We start from the raw sequence: 21,859 nt of genomic DNA, 5'->3' as shown, positions 1-21,859 counted from the left end.
CTAAAAGACTTTTTTTCCATCTTCTCTACCGTCCTGTACCCTTGCGCGAATCTGATTCAGGGCACTGGTACTCACCTACTATGCTGCGCATGGCCCAGGCCCTTCCTACATCCAGAAAATGGTCTAACCTGAGTACCCCATTGACATCAGGACAGCAGAAACCCTTCAATGCTTCAGTCGCAGACTGAACAATCAACTGTTCAGACATTACTCCTTGAATAAATAAAATAATTTAAAAGAAATTCTAAAATGAGCACTTGAAGCTGTTTTTTGTCTGTTTGATAAATGATCATGTACTCTCTTATATTTAGCACTTTTTGGGTAATTGAATGCACTTATTGTAATTAGCTTTGGACAATGTATGTATAATGTAATGTAATGGTGCTATAAGTATAAGTATTTTCCACAGTATCCAAAAGAAATACAACACCAACTAAGGAAAGCAAATAAATTAAAAAGATAGGCCTACAGGGAGAGACAGCGAGCGTCACAGAAGGAGGGGCAATGGGAGGGGAGAAGAACGGGACAGGTTTGTTAAAAAGTCTCCCGCTAAGTTTCAGGTCAGTGTTCGATTGTACACGAGCTGCAAGAGAATGGAGCTGAATAGTATGGAGAAGACTAGTCAAGAGAGAGGGAGAAACAACAAGGCCTTTCAGTCAGAGGTAGGCACAATATTTGAATACAACCCATCTCTCAAGCTATTCTTTCAACAATAAAGTTTGAGAACCATTGCTACAGGGTAATCTTATGAAATGCTTACATTTATTATAAATGTATTTATTCACAAAAACCACATCTATCTTCTGTTTTTCACTGAATCAAATCATTATCAAAAGACTTGGTTCAAACAAGTAGCAGAAATAGGCTAGTTTTGAGAATCAAGTTACAACTGAATTGTATCAGACATGCTCTGTCAGTTTGCACAATGTTATTTGTCAAACAGAGGGGGAGGTTTCATACATGCAAATGTATCTTGTGAATTCCTTCTGAAGTTTGCAGGATAAAAAGGCTGTTTCAGACCTTCAGCGACACACACACACACACACACACACACACACACACACACACACACACACACACACACACCTGTTCATGCAAAGACTGACTGTAGTCAGTGTGCACAAGAAAAAAAAGATAAGCTACTTAAAATCAACAGTTGGATTATATTCTGAGCATATATGTGTAATTATGTTAACATTGTTGCGTAAATGTATGAATATGGTATTCACCCTCAAGGAGCAGGATCAAATAAACATTGATGTGGCCTCTGAAATTGCACACGATACAGACGAGGCACAGAAAATGACCGATCAACAGGAAAAAAGGTGGTTTCTTTGTTTATCTCAAAAACTCCTCTCAAATTGTTAGCCCTTAGCTTGTCCCTTTGATGTAACATCCATGTCCTCTTTACTTATTTACCTTCTTATCTGTCCCTTTTGTGTGCCCAGTTTGCTGGAGAAGAAAATGGAGGAAGTCCAGGGTTATTTGGCAGAGCACAGAGACCAGATCCGCCTGTTTCTATGCCTGGTCTTAGCAGCAGGTTATTATTGTTGGCACTTAAAGTGGTTAAAGTGTAACTCAACATGGGTTGGGGGTCTTTGTCCACCGGATTCTGCATGTTAACAGTGTGTAGCTGATATCTAAGAGAAACTTCTTAAATTCGCAGCATGGTAGTGTCTCATTAATGTGGCGATAGGAGAGTCTTAACTATTTCCACGCTACTTTATTCTTATACTGCACTTGATTTCTGAAACAAATACTGTGCTTTTTACTCAGCTATATCTTTTTGAAGTTTTTTTTTTTACTTTGCAGATTCAGGTTATTAATACAAAGAAAATGACCCCCATCTTTACCAGCTACAACATCAAACGTACATGTAGAATAATGTGCCATTGACTTAAATCAAAAATGTAATAAACATTGTTCCAAAATCTCACCTTTTGGCCAGCACAGGAAGTACATGAAAAGATACAAATAATTTAAATTAAAACTGGTTTAAAATATTTTCTGTGAATATTCACTGTGAAATGATTCATTTCAATTCTTGACTTTTTTCCAGGCTTTGTTACCATAGTGATAGCAGCATGCGTTCTGAACTTCCACCGGGCATTCAATCTTCTGGTCCTCTCCTTGGTAACTGTATTCTTTCTGGCCTGGGATTGGATGATGGAGCGCTATGGCAACTGGGCGTGGGAGGAGCTCTATCCTATTAGAGACCGTCTCAGCCAAAACTGGTTCTGGATCAGATGGTGAGCAATGAGACCCTGTTCAAATTCTGTTTCAGGTTTCTTGCCCTGGTGTGCACCATCCTTAACAACAGGCAGACAGAGATGTATTGTTTAACGTAATGACACTGACACAAAAGATCAACTAAGCCATTGTAAGGTCAGTTTAACAAAGATCCTTCTTTGAACTAATGTATAGTCCGTCAAATCAGGAGAGAAAACTGAATGGAGAAATATTATTTATCAAAGATTAAACAGAATGATTAGTGATAACAACATATTGATAGAGTCTCTGGCGCTCAGACAGACAGTCCAAACACTGGTGGTGGTGATGGTGGTTGATGACTTGCTGAGTTGATGGTGAGGTGAATCTGAGGAGTCGGAGAAGACTGGGCGGTGGAGGATGTGCATCGGAGCATGGGAGAGCTAAAGCAGGGAGAGAATTCATATTTAACTTGACCTGCTCCATAGGAGCCTAATCGGGCCTTGGTTCGACATAATTTTTTCTCAACATGAAGCCGTCACGCCGAGCAGGAAAGCAGGACCCAAATGCAGAGGTGCACTTAACGTAGTCTTTAATAAATAGAAAAGAAAACAGACTTACGAAGTTTCAAACGAAAAAACAAAATCCAACTAAAGGTGTCCACGACATGTAGCAAACCGGTAAAACGAAAAAAAACTAGAGCCAGGGGCTAAAGGACAAACTGTGGAAAAACGACAGAATCCGAACAGGGAACATAACAGGAGCAGACATCACAGGATAGACTGGGGAAAAATAACAGACGTTCTGACACAGACAAAGGGAAGCACAGAGACTAAATAGACACAGTCGTGATATAATAATAATAATAATAATAAATTTCATTTATAGAGCACTTTTTATTGCTAAAAGCAATCTCAAAGTGCTACAGAGTAGAAAGAAGATAAAAGAAGGTTTAAAAAGAAAAAACATTGGTTTGAGAAAAAGTACAAAAATTTAGGGGAATGCTTGTTTAAAAAGAAGGGTTTTCAGGCCCTTCTTAAAAGAGAGAGTGCTTTGTGGAGCCCTCAGGCGGTCTGGGAGGGAATTCCACAGACGAGGAGCGGCTGAGCAGAAGGCTCGATCCCCCATGGTGCGCAGCCTGGTCCTGGAGGGGTGAAGGGTGAAGGTTTTGTTTCCGGAGCGGAGGTTGGGTGAGGAGGTTTGTGGTGAGACTAGATCTTCCAGGTAGGGAGGGGCATTGCCATGGATGCACTGATGGGTGAGTAGGGAGATTTTGTAATCAATCCTGAAAGAGACAGGAAGCCAGTGGAGTGAGTGAAGGACAGGTGTGATTTTCGTATCCTCATCAGGATCCTAGCGGCGCTGTTTTGGACATATTGAAGCTTTTGAATGCTCTTGCCAGGAGTCCCGATGAGGAGAGCATTGCAGTAGTCCAGCCTTGAGGAGACAAAGGCGTGGACAAGGTTTTCGGCATCTGACAGACAGAGTGTGGGACGGAGATTGGCAATGTTCCTGAGGTGATAGAAGGAGGTCTTAGACAGATGTTTAATGTGGGTGTCAAATGTAAGATGAGGGTCAAATCTTACACCCAGGTTGGTGACTGTTGATGACAGGGGTATATTTCGAGCAGAGAAGGTGATTTGGGTTATGGAGGATGACTGGACCTGCTGTGGTGTACCAACCAAAATAGCTTCTGTTTTGGAACTAGCTGTAGGAAGTTTTCTTTCATCCACTCCTTTATCTCCGCAAGGCAGGAGCTCAGTGATAATGATGACCCTGACAGTGAGGCTGCAGATGAGATAGGGTCGGTTTTTAATGTAGAGCTGTGTGTCATCAGTGTAGCAATGGAATGATATTCCATGCTGCCTGATGATGCGGCCAAGGGGAAGAGTGTAGAGGGTGAACAGAGTGGGGCCGAGAACCGACCCTTGGGGGACTCCACAAGTAACAGGGAGTGTTTGCGATTTTGCTCCTTCCAAGGAGACGTATTCTGTTCTCCCGGACAGGTAGGACCTGAACCAGCTTCGGGTCCGATGGTGTGTTGGAGGCACTGAAGGAGGATGTTATGGTCAACTGTGTCGAAAGCTGCAGACAGATCCAGAAGGATGAGGGGCGATGGTGATCCAGTGTCAGCCGCCATCAGCAGGTCGTTTGTGACCCTCATCCATGCTACATGCTAAACATGAAGCTATGAAGCCATGCGGCCTCTGCACAGAACAGGGAGACACTCGGCTGCATGCCAGTATCATGGTGTCAACCCTTTTCACCGACACAACACTTTAAATGATAATATATCACCGATGTCAGACTTGACATTAGTTAGTTTGTTAGTTTGTTAGTTTGTTAGTTTGTTAGTTTGTTTGTTCGTTCGTTTGCCCACGTGAATTTTTAAGACACAAAAAATGATGCCATGTAGGTGATACATTTGTCAGACATTTTAATGAATAGTGTAGCCGTCATATAATGTCATAAAATGAACTGTAGAATATGAAACAGGCTTCCTCTTCAATCTTATCTAAATTACACGGTAAACAAAATCTACATATAGCCAATCTCAAATTTTTCTTACCTATAGATTACATATATTATATATCATCGGTCGCTCTCTTTCTCTCTCTCTCTCTCTCTCTCTCTCCAGGATTATATATGTGTCGGTGCTGGTGGCTGTTGTGTGCTGGCTTGCACTGGACACCGCCCAGCGGGGGACCAGACAGCTTGTGTCTTTCTTTGGTTTGCTGCTCTTCATCTTCTTAATTGCGCTGTTCTCAAAACACCCATTCAAGGTAAGGGATATAAATGCAAGCTTCAGCATACACACATGCCAACAAATGAATTAATGAGTCATCATTTATTGCACATGTGTATTGCAGTGGTCTTGGCAAACTTTGCTTTGTGGGATTGGGCTACAGTTTGTCTTTGGTCTGCTGACTCTCAGGACCACATTTGGCTTGGGCGCACTGGAATGGCTTGGAAAACAAACAGAGGTACATAAACACAGAGACACACTCACACACACAGACACCCCTGCGGCATATCTACTTGACTTTTAAAGTATAAATGATGGAATATTTACAAGTTACATGAACATGATATAATCCGTTGTTTCTACAGTTTCACTTACTAATAATTCAAAATCTTCTTCATACAGATTTTTATGTCTTTCACAAATGGTGCGTCTCAATTTATATTTGGTGACAGTTACAACGACCACTCCTTTGTCTTTAAGGTATGACACAAACCTGCATGATTCAAAAAACAACAGCAAAATAACAGAGACAAGAGAAACAAAAAGAAAAATCTGTTTACATAGACATCAGTACCCCATTATAATAATATGTTCTTGAATGTAACCATCATATCTCATAATTTTGCCATGTGAGCAGGTGCTTCATTAACTCAGTTACAGTAGAGGTTAGTCAATAAAAAAATTATGTTTGGCAATTAAGTCATGTGGTAAAGATGTAATAATGATCTAGTACTTGACAAAATAAAAGTGAAAAAGAAGAACCAAAACAATTACAAATCTGGATACTGTGAGAATCAGGTATAGAGGAATGTGAACCACAAGGTTTCTTAGTTTGCATGTAAAATGTCTTGTTCTGAATATACAGTAATAACAAGAGATTAGTGTGTAAACATTTTAATAATACAGATGGTTGTGTAGTAATGATTGTGGACTCTCTCCAGGTGATGCCTATACTGGTTTTTTTAAGCTCTGTCATCTCCACCCTCTACTATATTGGCTTCATGCAATGGCTTGTTTGCAAGGTGAGAGGAGAGAAAACTGCCTTTCACTGTTTAAGGAATAAAGACAAATGATAACTGTTTAAAGTAACTGGAAATTGGAACATATTTGATAAACTGTATACTACAAATTTCAGCAATTCAGGTTTTTTTCCTTTGATTTTCTTTCCAATATTGATTTTTCCCCCCAGCTTGGTTTCATGATGAGGGTTGTCATGGGAACGTCTCCAACAGAATCAGTGGCTGCAGCTGGGAATATATTCCTGGGACAGGTAGACAACTGTTCAAACAATAAACAGCAACAAACAGACAAGCATTCAATAATATAATTACTGTATATCAACCCACCAAACCACTAATCTCAAATTAACCCATCCCATTTCTTCCAGACAGAGACACCGCTCCTGATTAGTCCTTACATGAGTGTACTAACTCTCTCTGAGATCCATGCTGTGATGACAGGAGGTTTTGCCAGCATCTCTGGTTCCATTTTAGGAGCCTTTATCTCCATTGGGGTGAGGAATATGTGTGGGAGGAAGGGGACAACGATTCAACAGTTGTCAGAATTAAGTTAATATTGAAATAAAATATTTCAACCAAATTCTAAATATCTAAAAATTAAAGTGCAGTTTTTTTGGCTGTATCATCAACAGTATGATTTGAACAGTAGTACCTATAATTACATTAATATTGTGTGTGTGACACGTGTTTATGTGTAAGAACTCTTGTGATAGGAGAACTGTTTAAAATATAGCCTGACAACTTTATATTCCAGGTCCAAGGACATGGAGAAATTGCTTTCTGTCAGTTTCAAACATAACAGACTCCAGACTGACCTTACCTAAGAGTTTATAAAGGACTTTATCGGCTCTGTCAGGAAGTGAATGATTGACTGCTAAATTGATGCAATCTTCTATTTGCTTCTCTTTTGAGATTGACCCAACACACTTGTTGACAGCGTCACTGATGTCCGCTCCAGCCTCCCTAGCCATCGCCAAGACCTTCTGGCCTGAGACCGAGACACCGACAGCTACCAATGCATATGATGTCAAAATAAACAAAGGGTAGGAGACGCCAGATTAGACACAAAAATGCACCAATTAAAAAAGTAACTATTGCCTCTGACAGGTCAAACTGTTTAAAGATTATTACCATAAAAAGACCCAACTGGGATCTGTTCCTTTTTTCAATATATTTGTGATTCAGAGCTGGTGTGCAGCTGTTTATTTATTAAGGACAGAAAAAACTTGCGCTTCCATAACCTTAGACTTGAACCTTAGACAGAACTTCTCTGGAACTGGTGCACCAACCACAAATTTAAAAGAAAATAATGTCATATAATCTTTCATATAACCTGTGTCTTTTCAGAGAGAATAAGAATGTGTTGGATGCATTGTCCCAAGGTGCATGCGATGCTATTGGGGTGGTTGCCAGCATTATAGTCAACCTCATTTCCTTCCTGGCCCTGTTTGCATTTTTGGACGCCATCCTCTCCTGGCTGGGCGGGATGTTTGATTGTCCACAGCTCAGCTTTGCGGTGAAGGCCCTGATCCCACACACAAACACTGACCGTCCAACATGTATGTTGTGAATACCAACATTACCTGACACTTGGTAAACTCACTCTCCCCTCATTGCTTTGTTTCCCTTCTTTAGCTCATTTGCTCTTATGTGTTCATGCCTCTCTCCTTCATGATGGGTGTTTCCTGGGAGGACAGTTTCATTGTTGCTGAGCTGCTTGGCATAAAAACTTTCCTGAATGAGTTTGTGGCCTATCAGAAGTTGTCGGAGTTAATTATGAGGCGGAAGGCAGGAGGGCCGGAATATGTGAATGAGGTGAAGCAGTATATTTCTGTAAGTCCCATCTTCTCACTTTTGATTTTTTTGGGGGGAATATCTCTGTCCTCTTTGTCTTTTGTTGACTTAACATCTCTGTGTATACAGTATTCATCTGTTTATTGCATCAGAAGAAATTCAAAGTGAACATTTCTTTTCTGATAAGGAATCCAAAAAAAAGAAAATTCTGAATATTTGAGTCTTGCCAAAATTCGCTAACTTAAGCCAACTTAGCTTTCAGTTACACTTAATTTGCATCTGCAAGCAATGTAGCAGTGTCCCATTGCTGTGAAATGCTGATAGATAATGTTTCACCACTGCTTTTAGTAGTCGGCTTGATGTGATTGATTGATTTCCTCAGTTTCTGTGTTGTGTACCTTGAAGTGTATGTTCAGGTTCATACAGTAGTTTCTTCCCAGTAATTCTCTCCTGACAGAACTGCACACTCACTTTTTCTCTCAGCGCTGTGCGCGCTGCCGACATTTAGATTATGTCAAAAACACTGTGTGATCATGTCTGCTTTTTCATCAACAGAAATACGGAGATTTTTCTATTTTTTCAAATTACATTTATCTTATTTTCATCTCATCTCATCATCATCCTTTTTAGTTACGATAGTGACAAAACCAACTCAAGTTAGGCCACAATGATAAACACAATGCATCCAAAATATATTTTGTTTTGAATTGGGCAAAGTAACCCAATGAAATAGTTTAAAATGTCCATTAGAACTGAAAATCAAATGCCATTGTGTGATGTTTTTACCTTTAACAGCTATATTTTTTTTCACCGAACAATTTCAACGAACTATGTTTCCTCATTTAGGTCCACTCTGAAACCATCGCAACCTATGCTTTGTGTGGATTTTCCAACTTTGCTTCACTGGGGATGACAATTGGAGGGCTGTGTGAGTGCCACCTCGGAGTTGTTAGCAGGGCTGAGAATCAACGGCAAACGGGGAAACAGTAAAATCACTACGTTGTACATTTCTGATTAAGATTTTCTATTTTCAATTCAACATTTGATTTTAAATACTTACTTTTGCTGGCAGTCTGGCACAAGTGGGATTAGGGGGCGAGGAATCCATCTGTTACAAGCTGAGGCATGTGGGCTGAATGAGAGTTTAGTCTGTTTCATTTAGGTGTCATTTAGCCTGTTGTTGCTTTATAGGCTAAGAAAGTAACACTGTGTAAATTTTGCTTTTGCTTATGCAAATGCCAAGGGTAGGGTGCCCCGGGAAATGATCTTGTACCATTAGCAAAGGCCTTCCACCAGATCATTAAAGATGTAGAATGAAGTTTTTTTAATCAAAAAAAAAAAAAAAAATCAAAATCATTGCATAGAAAAGATTTCTATGACAGAATCAATTCTCTCTGTAGCACAAGATACGGTACAAAAAAAGCAAGCAATTATCATTATCCATTGGTATTGAGAAGTCAAAGAGAGACAATCAATTGTGATTAATTTATCTTACATAATTTTACCATAAAATCCCAATGATATATATAAAATCATATTATTAGTATTTGTTTTTACCATATTGGTGTTGATTTTCCAGCGGCCATGCATCCTGAGAGACGGTCCGACTTTTCCAGCTGTGGCCTCAGATCTCTCATTGCAGGGAGCGTCTCCTGTTTAATGACAGCTTGTATTGCAGGTGACTATTGAGTCTATTGGCCTCTATTGGTCATTTACTGTATCCACATAATGAATGAACTATATGCTGTTAGCTCTCATTCTAATTGCACAGGCACTGTAGCCAGTTAATAACATTATTTTTTTTCAGATGTATTGAAGCACTTAAGCCGTTGCCATTACAGTATTTAGTATAAGGAGCTTGATAAGGCATCTGTAGTCTTTGCATTTTGTTTTGTTTGACTTTGTTTTCATTTTGTGTCACATTTTGAATGTTAACCGGAGCAGATCAACACTGATAAACTTTACAAAATATTACAGCAACCCATGGAAGAGATGCAGGTTTTCTTTTCTCAGAGCAGATTTAGTTTGATCTCAAACTGATTTAAATGGTAATGCTTTACTTTAGTAATATGGAGATAGAAAAGGAAAAGATTTTAATTAATTTTTTGCCAGATACTTTATATCAAAAGGGTGAATAGGTCTAGTTTTGGCCTATATAATAATTAATCTATGGATAAAACATGTAACATGTCCAATGTTTTCCTCATTACGTACATATTTCTTAATATTTTGTTTCCAAAGTTTTAAGCGATAGTGCACAATTAATTTTAAGATAAAAGTCAGAGGCAGTATATTAACATAAGGTTTTAATCGCAATATTTAAAGCACATTTACATGAATATTCAATGTCAAACATTGTGTTATGTACACAACATAAAACCTGTTGCTCAAGTGGTTTTATGGTTTTTAAGATGATCATGTACTGTGGGTTTGTAGGTATGTTGTACATCCCTGATCTCCAGTGCCCACAGTTCCTGAGCACACACTTCAGCAGCACCAACGTGACCAGCAGCACACAACTGCTCACCTGCTGCACAATGCTATATAACAGGTATTACTGCATAGAAACACACAACCATGCTCTTACCAAAACATTTGTTTTTGACATGGCAGACACATTTATTGAGAGTCTTTATTTAAACAATTTTTTTCCGAATTTGTACTATTTAACGCTTTACACACGCGAAAACTATAAACTCTTTGTATAGGCTGAAAAATGTTATATAATATTTACAATTGTAAATATTTTAATATTGTAATTCATAGTTCATTTTGTTTCCACAACCTGCTAAAGCGATGTCATTAATTGCTCATAACTGATCAATACAACAATGATATATGAAGTGTTATCAACAAATAATAAATTGAGAGAAAGATCAAAGATATTAATTACAGCATAGCATGTTAACGGCACCAATATTTTTTTGATATCTCAAATACACCACAAACAATTTTGTAGAAATAATACAGCTGATAAGAGAAAAGAGACCCTGATTCAGTATGTGTGCGTGTGTGTGTGTGTGCGTGTGTGTTTTATCTGCAGCGTGACGGTTCATGAGCCATTGAACGTGTCGATCGGGGAAGGATTCAGTCAGAGCAGTCTGTGGGGCTGCTGCACTCATACCCCCCTACACTTCAACTGCAGCTTGGTGCTTTGAATCACTGACAACAAATGCACACATCTCAGTGGCAGAAATATGCTGCTTTTTTTACATTTGATGTACAGTTTAAAATCCATTTTCAATGAACTTCCCCTGTACTGGTTTTGTTTGTGTGTGTGTGGGTGTTACAGGTAACTGGATTTTTTCACAGCATTGGAAAGTAATTAAGTACATTAACTCAAGCTCTGTATATATTTGTACTTTAATTGAGTATTTCCACTTTCTGTTGATTTATCCATCAGCATTTTAATTCAGAGGATGATGAAATACTTTTTACACCACTACAATTTTTGTGATAAGTTATTGTCACTTTGCATATTATCAAATATAAAAGGGATTCAACAAATATATGGTGATGGACTACGTTACTGTATAAGCTTCGCAGCAGTATATAAAAAAATTGAAGTGATCAATGCATGATCATTTTCAGAAGGAAATTTCCTTTTCCTTGCCTTGCCTGAAAGGAGAGAATATTATAGTAACAAGTGAAAGCTGTGTATTAGTTGGCCACTGGATGTCAGTAATGTCTTGTTTTACTCAGGCCGCCACAGTCATTCTGGTAATCTGAGGAGTAGCTGTCTAATGAATACTGACAGGTATGTAAGAGTCCGACATCCAGCCCCCCAAAAAACTGGAGGATATCACGGGTGTGCATTTTCAACATCAACATGTGTGAGACGAGCATGCAGTCACAGAGACGGCAAATGACAAGTCTCTTCATTAAATCCACCACATGCAAAAGGTCAGATGGCTCCCTTCTCCGTGGGCAGGAGTGTTCATATGTGTGAAATTCACACACCCACAGAGGGGGAACATTAGACTCACCCATCAGACGCTGTCACATAGGGCATTTTTAGGTTCCGTGTTACCATGTGTTCCCCCATTATAAAAAAAAAGAAAAAGAAAAAATACAGTGAGCTCATTTTCAAGTTCTTCAGCATCATAATGTGTCCTGAAAACATGGAGCTCTTAGATGTGGAGCAAAGAGAAACATCATGTCTCTGGGTAGTCTAAGGAGTCAGGGTGATTTGAGTGTTTTTCTGCGTAGGGACTCAATGAAACAATCTACAGGACATAACATTTTTAAGTGACTTTTTCTTAAGTGTCATTTTGTGTCTCATTCTGAATGTTAACCAGATCAGATCAACACAAAAACTGGCAAATTGATGAAATTTGGTTGAACATTATTTATTAGTTTTATTGAATGTGCTTCAGTTCAAAATTACATTCTGACTAGAATTGGCAAATATCTATTGATTACGATATGACAATAAGAGAAGACATTCAAAGGACCAAAAGAATAAATAACCTTCAGACTAATATTACATTCTGGAAAATCACTCAAGCATGTGTCATTGCACTATATCGGTATAGATATATCTGAAAGCTGCAGGTACATTTACTCAACAGAAAATAAATCAAGATCTGATATAAAAAAAAGAGTCCTGAATTATTGTTTATCTATGTGGTATATTGTGTTACATTGTGGGTATGTACAAATGTAATTTAAAAGAAATGATAATAAATATTTTAACAAAACTTGAAATTTAAACAAATGTTTGTGATTTTGGAATCATATCTATATGGTCATACTTTTATTTTATTATATGTTATAATAACAATTCATTAAAAAATATAGTGTAAAATGAACAAATGATATATGCAAAACAGGTGTAAAAGTATATACACAGTAGAGACCACTGAGACTGAAACCACTTTCACACACACACCTATGAAGAGGAGAAAACAAACGCGATGGAAGGATAGTTGGACAGATGGAAAATTGAAAAACAGCGAAAAGAAGAGGATGAGTATTGGGAGGCTGAGACTGGTGGATATTGGATTGTCATGTAGCACCACTCAAACAGAAGAAGAGTAACATGAAGAGGAGGACAGAGAAACTGAATGATGGAGATGAAGTTGCCGTCCACCAGCACTCAAGAGAGCACACAAAGGAAGAGGGTCAGGGGGAGGGGTGGGGGGAAGGGAGGGAGTAATGAAGGATGAATATGGAAGTGGATCAAGAAACAGGGTCTGGATGGATTCACTGAGGTACTTGGAAGAATGATGGAGCATGGAGAAAAAGAAGGACTGAGAGGGGGGAGGGCATGACATCAGTGGAGGTAGTAATTATCCATAGATAGATAGACAGATATATAGATAGATAGATAGATAGGTAGATGGATAGATAGATAGATAGATAGACAACCCTTAATAGAGATTAATCATTTGAATATGTGCAGCGTATTACTGTATAAGATATAAAAGATACAGTAAATACGGACAGTAGCACTATTGTCTAATTCACTGTAATTATAACTACAGTAACTGTAATCCAACTGTGATTACAGTTTGCTGAAAAAAATGCTGCTATTTAATATGATAAACCTTTAACGCTGCAGATAATCAGCTTATTGACAATCTTATCAAGCTACACAAATATTTATGTGCCTACTGTGTCTAATCACTGTTCTCCTGCATAACAAACCTTAATTGATGCTTTAATTGCTCATCGACGGATAATTACGTGGACGTGTGTTGGCACAGACTGAGAAATTAAAAAGAAGAATCCCCGAAAAATGTGCACCCCCAAAAAAAGAAGTAGTGAGCATGGTAGTCTGGTTAAAATAATTTACACAGAAACACAAAAGGTTCAAGTATATTAGAAGTTTAAACCCAATGAACAGGATAACATATTTTTCAATTTTATACATTCTCATTGGATAATACACACAAATAATCATAAATACATCATAGAGAAACGGCAAAATGACAAAGGACAATGTTTGTGAAAATGTGGGATGAAGGAATCTTTGATAAGTTTATTTCAAACATGCATCTTCCTTAATAATGTTGTATAGAAGAAACGGTGGTCTGATTTTAATCAGAATTACAGTATATTCTATTACACTGTATGGTAAAAAAGAAAAGTGCTGGCTTTGTCAGTAAACTGATCCAAATATGAAAAACTGGTGTGTGTGTGTGTGTGTGTGTGTGTGTGTATATACTGATATATATATCATTTTTTATTAGAAAAAACATTTCTATAATAAAGGAATATATTTTTTAAATGTGGTTAAGCCACACACACATCACACACATGCACACACACACGTTATAATGAATATGTCTATATACAGTAGTGACTGCGTCTCCCCTCACATGTGATTATTGTGCATCTATTTGTTGCAGATCAGAGCAACAGTGTGAATTAAATTAGAGTTTTATGTTAACATGTTGAGCAGTTCAAAATATTCTGAGGAGAATCAGAAAAACAGCAACATGATGTTGCCCTTGTCAAACATCTGATGCTGCATGCGGTTTTCTTGGACAGCTGTTCTTTGAATTAGCTTGCCGCGTAGTCTGTCTTTCTGCCCGGACTAAAAAGAAAATATGTTCAAAGTCTGGAAGGGGAGAGAAAGAAGCCTATCCAACTGTTTGGATCAAGTCGCATTTAGGAGTGTTGGCGAATCAGAAATCAAGAGTGCTTCTCCGGAGCCGTTTTTTTCTGAGAAATAATGTAGCCTCTATCCCCTACAGAAACACTTGTTTGTGACAGCTTCTAAGAAAACCTCCGGCGAGCCACTCTTTTATGACTGCATTTGTGTTTAGTTGCATGTGCCCTTCATCCCGAGAGCTTTCACCCCTGCAGAGAGAGCTCACACAGACACACAGGTGTGAACAAAAAACACACAGACACGCATACGCTGCTGACCAATGCACACTCTGTCTCTGTGAGACACACACGCACACACACACACACACACACACACACACACACACACACTCCCTGAAGCCCAGGCGGGGGGTTTGGCTGGGACAGAGATGGACACATGCTGGGATGAGAGCAGCAGTGTGTGATTCACATGTTTCACTCGCTCTCTCGTTCTCTGTGTCTGTCTCTCCCTCTTTCGCCCAATCTCTCACTCCTTCTTTCTCTTGTGACTGATAGCCCACTCCTACCTCTCTCTGCTCGGTTTACCCCCCGTGTCTTGAGTGTTGTAAATGTATTCTGCGCACAAACTCGCCCGGCAACTGTTCCTGAACCTATAGAAGCAATTAAAGACTTGTGATTAAAATGTGAAGATTTGAAGATTTGAAGAACCATGTGTTTTCTGTCTTGATCCTAATCCCCTCCTTCTTTCTGTCCTTTTATCATTTAGCTAGCTGGGTACCAAACGCCGTATTACTCTAATTTAGAGAGCACACTGCTCCCCTAATGGCCTCGGGGGCCCAAAGAATATCAAGTGCTTCTTAATTCTTTAATTCTATTCCAGCTTTACATTCGCACCATCCCTCCACCAGCCCTTCTGTCCATCTTTCCATCAATTCAGATCCCATTTAGTGCCCCTCCACACACGGCCACTAAAAGATGGCTCAATCATTTTTCATATTCTCTTTTTGAGTGTACAGGAAAGATCCGTATTTTAAAGCATATCAAAGCACCATGTCAGGTCCCTCTATTTCATGCTGCCCGTTGTTCCAAGCAACCGAGTGTTTACATGTTTTGCTGCTGGTGAAGCTCGACTGAATGTGTACTTATTCAACCCCATCATTTGCTGAATTAGACACATCTCCATGGTGACTGAGGCAGCAGAGAGCACATGGATGGCCCTTGAGTATGCATTAGGACCTTCTTGCGACAAGGGGGTGCATCTGTAAGCTAAACTGTGCATCAGGCCGGTTTCTAGGGCTCCTTCGATAACTTTGCCTGATATTGTATTCAGCTTCTTATGCATTTAAATATGAGCTTCACTGAGAACGGTCGGAATGACCAAGCGATGACTGCATATAGAAATTTAAATATACAACTCTGAAATGAGATTCAGTGAACAAGAAAGCTACTTTGAAGGAGGAGGTACAGTGGCCCTGAGAGATCAATGCACTGCATCTTATGAAAACACATAGAAATGGATCAGATAAAAGGCAAACTAAGCAACACAATCAAATAGACAAACACACTGCGAATAATCCCAAGACTACCAAATGTACTGTGTGTATGTCTTCAGTCACTTTTTTTTCATCAAAAACAGATATTTGGGTGGGTAGTTAAAGGAGCAGTAAGCAATTTTGGAACAAGCTTGTTTTTTTGTTGTTGATGAGGATTTTATTCATCATTTTAACAGTTGTTTCAATCTGACACAGAAATTTGTACAAGGCTCACAATAAATTTTGTAGCTGAAAAGTAGGGTGGCATAAATAAATTACTGAAGTTTGTTGATTGATGTAAAAATGGGCAAATAATAACTATTTATAGTTATTATTTGTCCTTATTATATCATTGTAAAATGATAGTACATGCATGAACAGTAAGTGCAAGGCAAATGAAAAATCAGCAGTAGTAATGCCTTCACACTGATCTCAATCTAAAATAATAAAATATAACATCTATTGAAAACACAGCATAAAGAACACTTTTCCTTTTCTTTTCCTTCCTCTTGCTTCCTTACAAACCCTTGTCCACTACTTGTCCACCTTCCGTTGTCAAACACCTCTCCCCTCCTGCTCAGCCTCTTCTCAACTTAGCCTCGACTCCCTCTGTTCATCTATATTATATCCTTTATAATTTCCTCCCTCCCACTCCTCATTCTCCTCCACGCTGCTTTTCCCTCGTCCACTTTTAGGCTCATCAAATTGGATTTCAGACCGGGAGGCATCTCGGTTTGCCTCAGTAACAGATGATTGAATTGAGTAGCATGAAAGCAGATGGATTTAACATGAAATGCAGATCACCACAATCATGGGGGAGGTGATTTTAAGGGGTAGCAAAAAGCTGCAAATAAAAAGTAGACAGTGCAAAGTTACATCTGTTTGTAGTAGGTAATTAAAAGTTTGCAAACCTGAAAGACAGAGTAGGAATCTACTCAAGCAGACAGCGCTGATGCATGATGTTTAATTTTTGTCCAGGCTGGTGTTAACTGAGACGGTACACTTAGGGGAAAAACTCTTGCCGAGCAGAACCCAGAAATATTTTCTTTCATCCTGTGTTAGCAGTTGATTTGAAGGAGACAGACGCAGAAGAAAAAAATTGCCTCACCACAATTCCTGATGTTAAAACTGAGTAAATTATTATCAACTAGATGCAAGATTGAAATTTGTAAAATAAAATACAATTAGGAGGCACTGGCATCAATAGAAAAACAAACATGGTTAGGGGGCAAGACATTTGCAAGAGTGTGATAATGCATTCTAATGGACGAGCAACAGTTAGCAGCCAGCTGGACCATTTCTGATCAGGTCCATTAATAAGACTTGATAATGTCCCCATAGACATCCAAAACTTGTTTGTCTTGTGTGTGAGTGTGCATAAATGAATGACTCATTTCGATTGTTTGTATAATTTTTCTACAGACAACATAACCCTGCTCTTCCACTAAGTGAAATGGCTGATGTAGCTGTGTGTGTGTGTGTGTGTGTGTGTGTGTGTGTGTGCGCGCGCACGTGCATGCGTGTGTGTTACTATGGCTGTGCATTGCGAGGACTAGTTTCAGTTTTAGACCTTTGGCATGTTGACATTTTGGTGGGTCCTCACTTTCTGAGGGCTGCTTGAGAATTCAGTTTAGGTTAGGAGTAGGGTTAGGGTTGGGGTTAGGCATTTACCATAAAGTCAATGAATGGGGAATGCACTGTCAGTAATTGTCCTCACAGTAACCTTCATGAAATGAAGCATTTCGTTAAATCTTTTTTACCTTTTCAGTATGAACCCCAACATGGTGGGAACCAAAGCCCAGTTGCAAAAAAGGAAAATTGCAAACGTATGATATACTGGTTAAGGTTAGGTTGGGGCATGGATTCATTTCTCGTATGCTGTCCCTTCTTGCTGATGAAAAACAGTAGTGTTATGGTCCAGAATACCATTGTTGGTAGACTGGACTGGGCCAACATGGCTGTCAATCACACCAGGTCCAATGGTATGAAGCCAGTGTACACTAAAAAAATAGGCCCGTAGGCCGGTTTGTCTGGTAACGCGATAAGAACGAGCTCGTTCATTTGGTTCTCTGCTTGCCCACGTGTATAGTCTCCTGGAATTCCAAAGATGGCGGGCAACGACATTACATCTCACACAGTTTCCTGTTGATGACCTTCCATCTCATACCCTGCCTTATGAATTAAAGGCATTGAGGCTGCCAATAGACACACACACTAACAGGTTTACATATCCATAAAGTAACACCCCAGTATGACATGCGACTGTGACGCCTTCACCTAAAAATAATACCAGATCACAGTAAGATCAACTGCAGTGATCTCCTTTATGAATAACAGGAATTCAGCCACAGTGCGGTGGCTGGCAGCTGATTGACCAACTCGCTCTTCTGTGTGCCACTGAGTTCAGAGAGCCACTTTGACCTGAACTAGAACATACGCTTCATACACTGGCTGTAATTTGATGCCCTCTGTACTCTTTTCCAGCCTGCACATTCATTTAATAGTGTAGTTAGTATGTAGAGGTGGAGAACAAGGCTTCATGATGTTCAAGAGGTGTAAAGGAGCAGCGAAAGCACTCTGCACAGCTTGTCAAATTACCTTCCTAATGGCCAGATTGTCACACTGCCTCATCTCTGTGGAGAAAGAAAGGACAAGTAGGGGGCGCGAACCATTCTCTTCCTTGTCATAGCAAAATCACTCATTCATCTCTCTATATTGTAGCTTTCTTTAAGTCCTGCTGCTCAAGTACATTCTGCTTATATTCAAATGGTAGTAATGCCTTGGTGGTGAGTTAGTAATGACTTGGAGTAGGATGTAGCGAGAGGCCAGTAGTATTGTGGGCCTGTCAATCGTTTTTCTGCACTTTTATGAGTTACCTCGCCGGGCTTTCAAATCCTTCCTATTAAATCTACTTAATCATTATTCACCTGCCCTGAGTTATTAGTAGAAGGTCGAAGACTGGATTAATTGTCTCCCCTTAATTGCAATATTACATCATTATGGTCTGTTTCATATCTTACGCTTCACACATTTTGTCTAAGGACCTTATTTCAGCATTTTCAACGATGCGTTCAACTGTAATTTGATGGTTAAAACATACTGCATACAAAAATATGTTTCATGTGTACATTTTCTACTTTTCTGAGATATTGACCCATTAAAAAAGTGTGATATTTGTGTATTACTATTTTACATGAGACAATCCATGCAGCTGGTTCTCCTTCCTTTGACCATATTCTGCTGCAATGCAAAGACATACTGGTCTCAAAAATATCAGAAATGTTCTGGTTGTTAGAATTTGGTCTGGTTCAATCTTCCTTAACATGTATTAGATGCGTTATTACCATAAGGTAATAACACACAGCTTGGCCAAGACTCACAAGGTCTACAGAGGTAGATAGTAATTAAGCACACTTACTTGTACAAATGCGTACTCATTAATGCATTACATTGAATAATGTAAACGTTGATGTTACTCCACAACATTCATCTAGCAGCCTATCTTAACCTTGCTTTCTATTACATATTCAAATAAATAACACTAATATAATTTGCAAATTAATTATGTTTTATTGTAGATTAAATTGCCCAACAGTACACAAGGTATTTAAAATAAACCCCACCTTTACCAGCTGGAGAATTAAGTGATGCCTATACATGATGCATTAATAATTATAATCAATTCTATAATACTATTTTGAAGTGTATAATTCTGCACAATGAGTTTTGTACATATGATTAGGCTAATATTTTTATGTTCATATTACGTTCTTTCCCTTAAGCAATATTTTGAATGCATTGTTTTATAAGTATTTCTACATTGTGGTGTACCTCAACATGTACCTTTTTATTCTTGGATATAATGGCCTTGAACATACCTTACTCATGGCACCAAAAACTTTTGTCAGTTAAGATAAAAACTTTAGTAATACAAAATGGGTCCTTTATTCATTTCGTTTCAAACCACAATAATCATCCCCTCCATCCATCCAGATGAACCAAAACAAAGTAGGAAAGTACTTTATTCTTACAATTTCCTCATAATTTTCTATTCCTTTAATGACTGACATTCTCAAGCCTACGCAGGCGCACGTGCACACACACAGACACACACACGTAAAAAGGTATGTTTTTGCCATGAAGGGAAACCATTTGCTCATTTTGATGGAGGCCTAAAAGAGAGGTTGAGCTGTCTAAGTGGATTTTTCATTACTAAATATAATAGGGCAAAGAAAATTACAGCTGCTGCTGAGGCAGGAGGAGTATTAGTATTGCTCATGTACTTTTTACATTGATATTTGTAATGACCAAAGAGGTACAGTGCAGCTGCAGAGGAGCATTAGAGAAATTAGCACAGTACTCTCTCTCCCGTGTGTGCGCTCTGTCCCTTCTGTCTCAGTGTCAGCCTCCACTCGCCTGCCATCCGCAATTTGGAAAGGTACATCCAAACTCACAAGGGGAAGGAAAAAGCTTATTTTATCTCCTGCTACAGCTCCAGACTGAGACAGAAGTGAAACACTAACATAATTGAGGAAATAATATAGCAAATGGAAAGCTATTAGGCCAGTCGAGCACTTTCTCATGCTGCTTCTGAAATATGTCATTTATTGTGCCACTGCATGACAAAACTCAGACTCAATAATTGTAATTTCTTCACAATGTAGTCCAATGAGCCCCAGACCCACAGCGCACATGTATAACATTTAGGAGGAAATTATGAAGGTCATAAGCTTCATATAAAATTCATATAAAATCTCTTAGGAAAGAACTCCTACTGTAAATGTTTCTGTCCTCAGTTTTTGTTCCCCTCTGAATGTGACTCGTACTGTAGAAGCGCTTTGAGTGGTCAATATGATTAGAAACGCACTATATAAAGACAGTCCATTTACCATTTGCCTTCTTCCATCCGTTGATCTTGTCAATGGTTTCCTGTGTGATGGTGTCCTGTACAAGCTGTTCTTGCCCTTACGCTCATATCAAATTATCTTCGTCAACATATGAAGTTTTGCCCAGTTTGTCTATTGTTTCTTAGCACAGCAAGGAAGCTTTAAACCTATGAAGGCTTAAAAGTCAAACCTCATAGTTTATTCTTGACCATGGCAACAATTGGCACATTTAGTTGGTGTGGAGCTTTCAATCATACCACACGCTCATCATCAGGAAATCAAGTATTTAGTTGGTTTTGTATAAGTTTTAATTATTATTTCTATTGAATTTTGCATTCTCTTTAAAACAAAACCTTGTTGGTTTCTATAGACCTACATCACAGATTAACAAATAATCACATTCAGCTGTATTTCACATGCATAAACATCAATCTAATTCCCTCTACATAATGTTTCTTTGCTCTATTACATTTCAATCTGACTGAGATTTAAAATAACACCACAAAGTAAACACACATTTAGGAAATGCATTTTGTCACATAATTCTACAGCTACAGTACACTGGCACTCACCATATAGTAAGCCGTCAGCTTAATTACCACTGAACTGTGTCTGTACGGTATATAGAGGGGTTTGAAAGCAGCCTCACTTCCCGCAGTGAGCACTCACACTTGTTTCATTTACTCTATCACCCAATACTTATTCAAATTGTACCCTTCTTATGGGTTGCGCCTCTCCCCCTCTTGCCTAACCTCCATTTTATCCAGCCCCATTAGCACATATCAGGCTATCGACATTCATAGCAGGGTCCTAATTTAGATGTTCAACCTGATTAAACCTTAATGAAATGAGACCGGCAACCTGAATAGAAGAGCACACAGTGGCATAAGACAATAACACACATGTAGCCTCTGCACGAGCACACATTCTTCCTAACATACATTTCCAATGGTACCTATATTATCCTGCGTTTTGCTCTTAATCACATTGGAGCCACTGAATAGGAGACTGTCACCTAATTATATTGTATAATGGCAAAAAAGACAAACATTAATTTGTCCAGTAAAGATTCTTATGATGTTTTATCTTAAATAGAAATCTCTGGCATCTTAACAG

At 38.8% G+C, this 21,859-nt stretch overlaps 1 protein-coding gene across 2 annotated transcripts; it reads left to right on the top strand.

Annotated features, from left to right (window-relative positions):
- The first annotated feature begins 564 nt into the window (after positions 1–564).
- On the top strand, positions 565–11,260 carry LOC118314564 (solute carrier family 28 member 3). 2 transcript variants are annotated; one of them, XM_035641102.2, is made up of 17 exons: positions 579–662; positions 1,237–1,325; positions 1,449–1,540; positions 2,060–2,249; positions 4,847–4,991; positions 5,079–5,192; positions 5,357–5,434; positions 5,896–5,976; positions 6,144–6,224; positions 6,342–6,467; positions 6,886–7,016; positions 7,321–7,489; positions 7,609–7,806; positions 8,614–8,695; positions 9,347–9,445; positions 10,204–10,318; positions 10,811–11,260. In XM_035641102.2, exons 1-17 carry the CDS (start codon positions 594–596, stop codon positions 10,923–10,925), a joined length of 1,974 nt encoding a protein of 657 aa, XP_035496995.2. In that variant the 5' UTR covers positions 579–593; the 3' UTR covers positions 10,926–11,260. The 2 variants fall into 2 exon arrangements, with proteins under 2 accessions (XP_035496996.1, XP_035496995.2); XM_035641103.2 differs by lacking the exon at positions 1,237–1,325 and having other exon boundaries at positions 565–662.
- Positions 11,261–21,859: the final 10,599 nt, after the last annotated feature.

This window comes from Scophthalmus maximus, chromosome 19 (genome assembly GCF_022379125.1).
Source record: "Scophthalmus maximus strain ysfricsl-2021 chromosome 19, ASM2237912v1, whole genome shotgun sequence".
NCBI lineage: Eukaryota > Metazoa > Chordata > Actinopteri > Pleuronectiformes > Scophthalmidae > Scophthalmus > Scophthalmus maximus.
Note: the sequence above shows the minus strand (reverse complement) of the source record. Positions and strands in the feature narration are given on the sequence as shown.

Coding starts and splice junctions, on each gene's coding strand:
- LOC118314564 (XM_035641102.2), top strand. CDS start 594: ATGGAGCTGAATAGTATGGAGAAGACTAGTCAAGAGAGAGGGAGAAAC. Junction 5,193..5,356: donor GGCTTGGAAAACAAACAGAG/GTACATAAACAC, acceptor TTCTTCATACAG/ATTTTTATGTCTTTCACAAA. Junction 5,977..6,143: donor TGCAATGGCTTGTTTGCAAG/GTGAGAGGAGAG, acceptor TTTTCCCCCCAG/CTTGGTTTCATGATGAGGGT.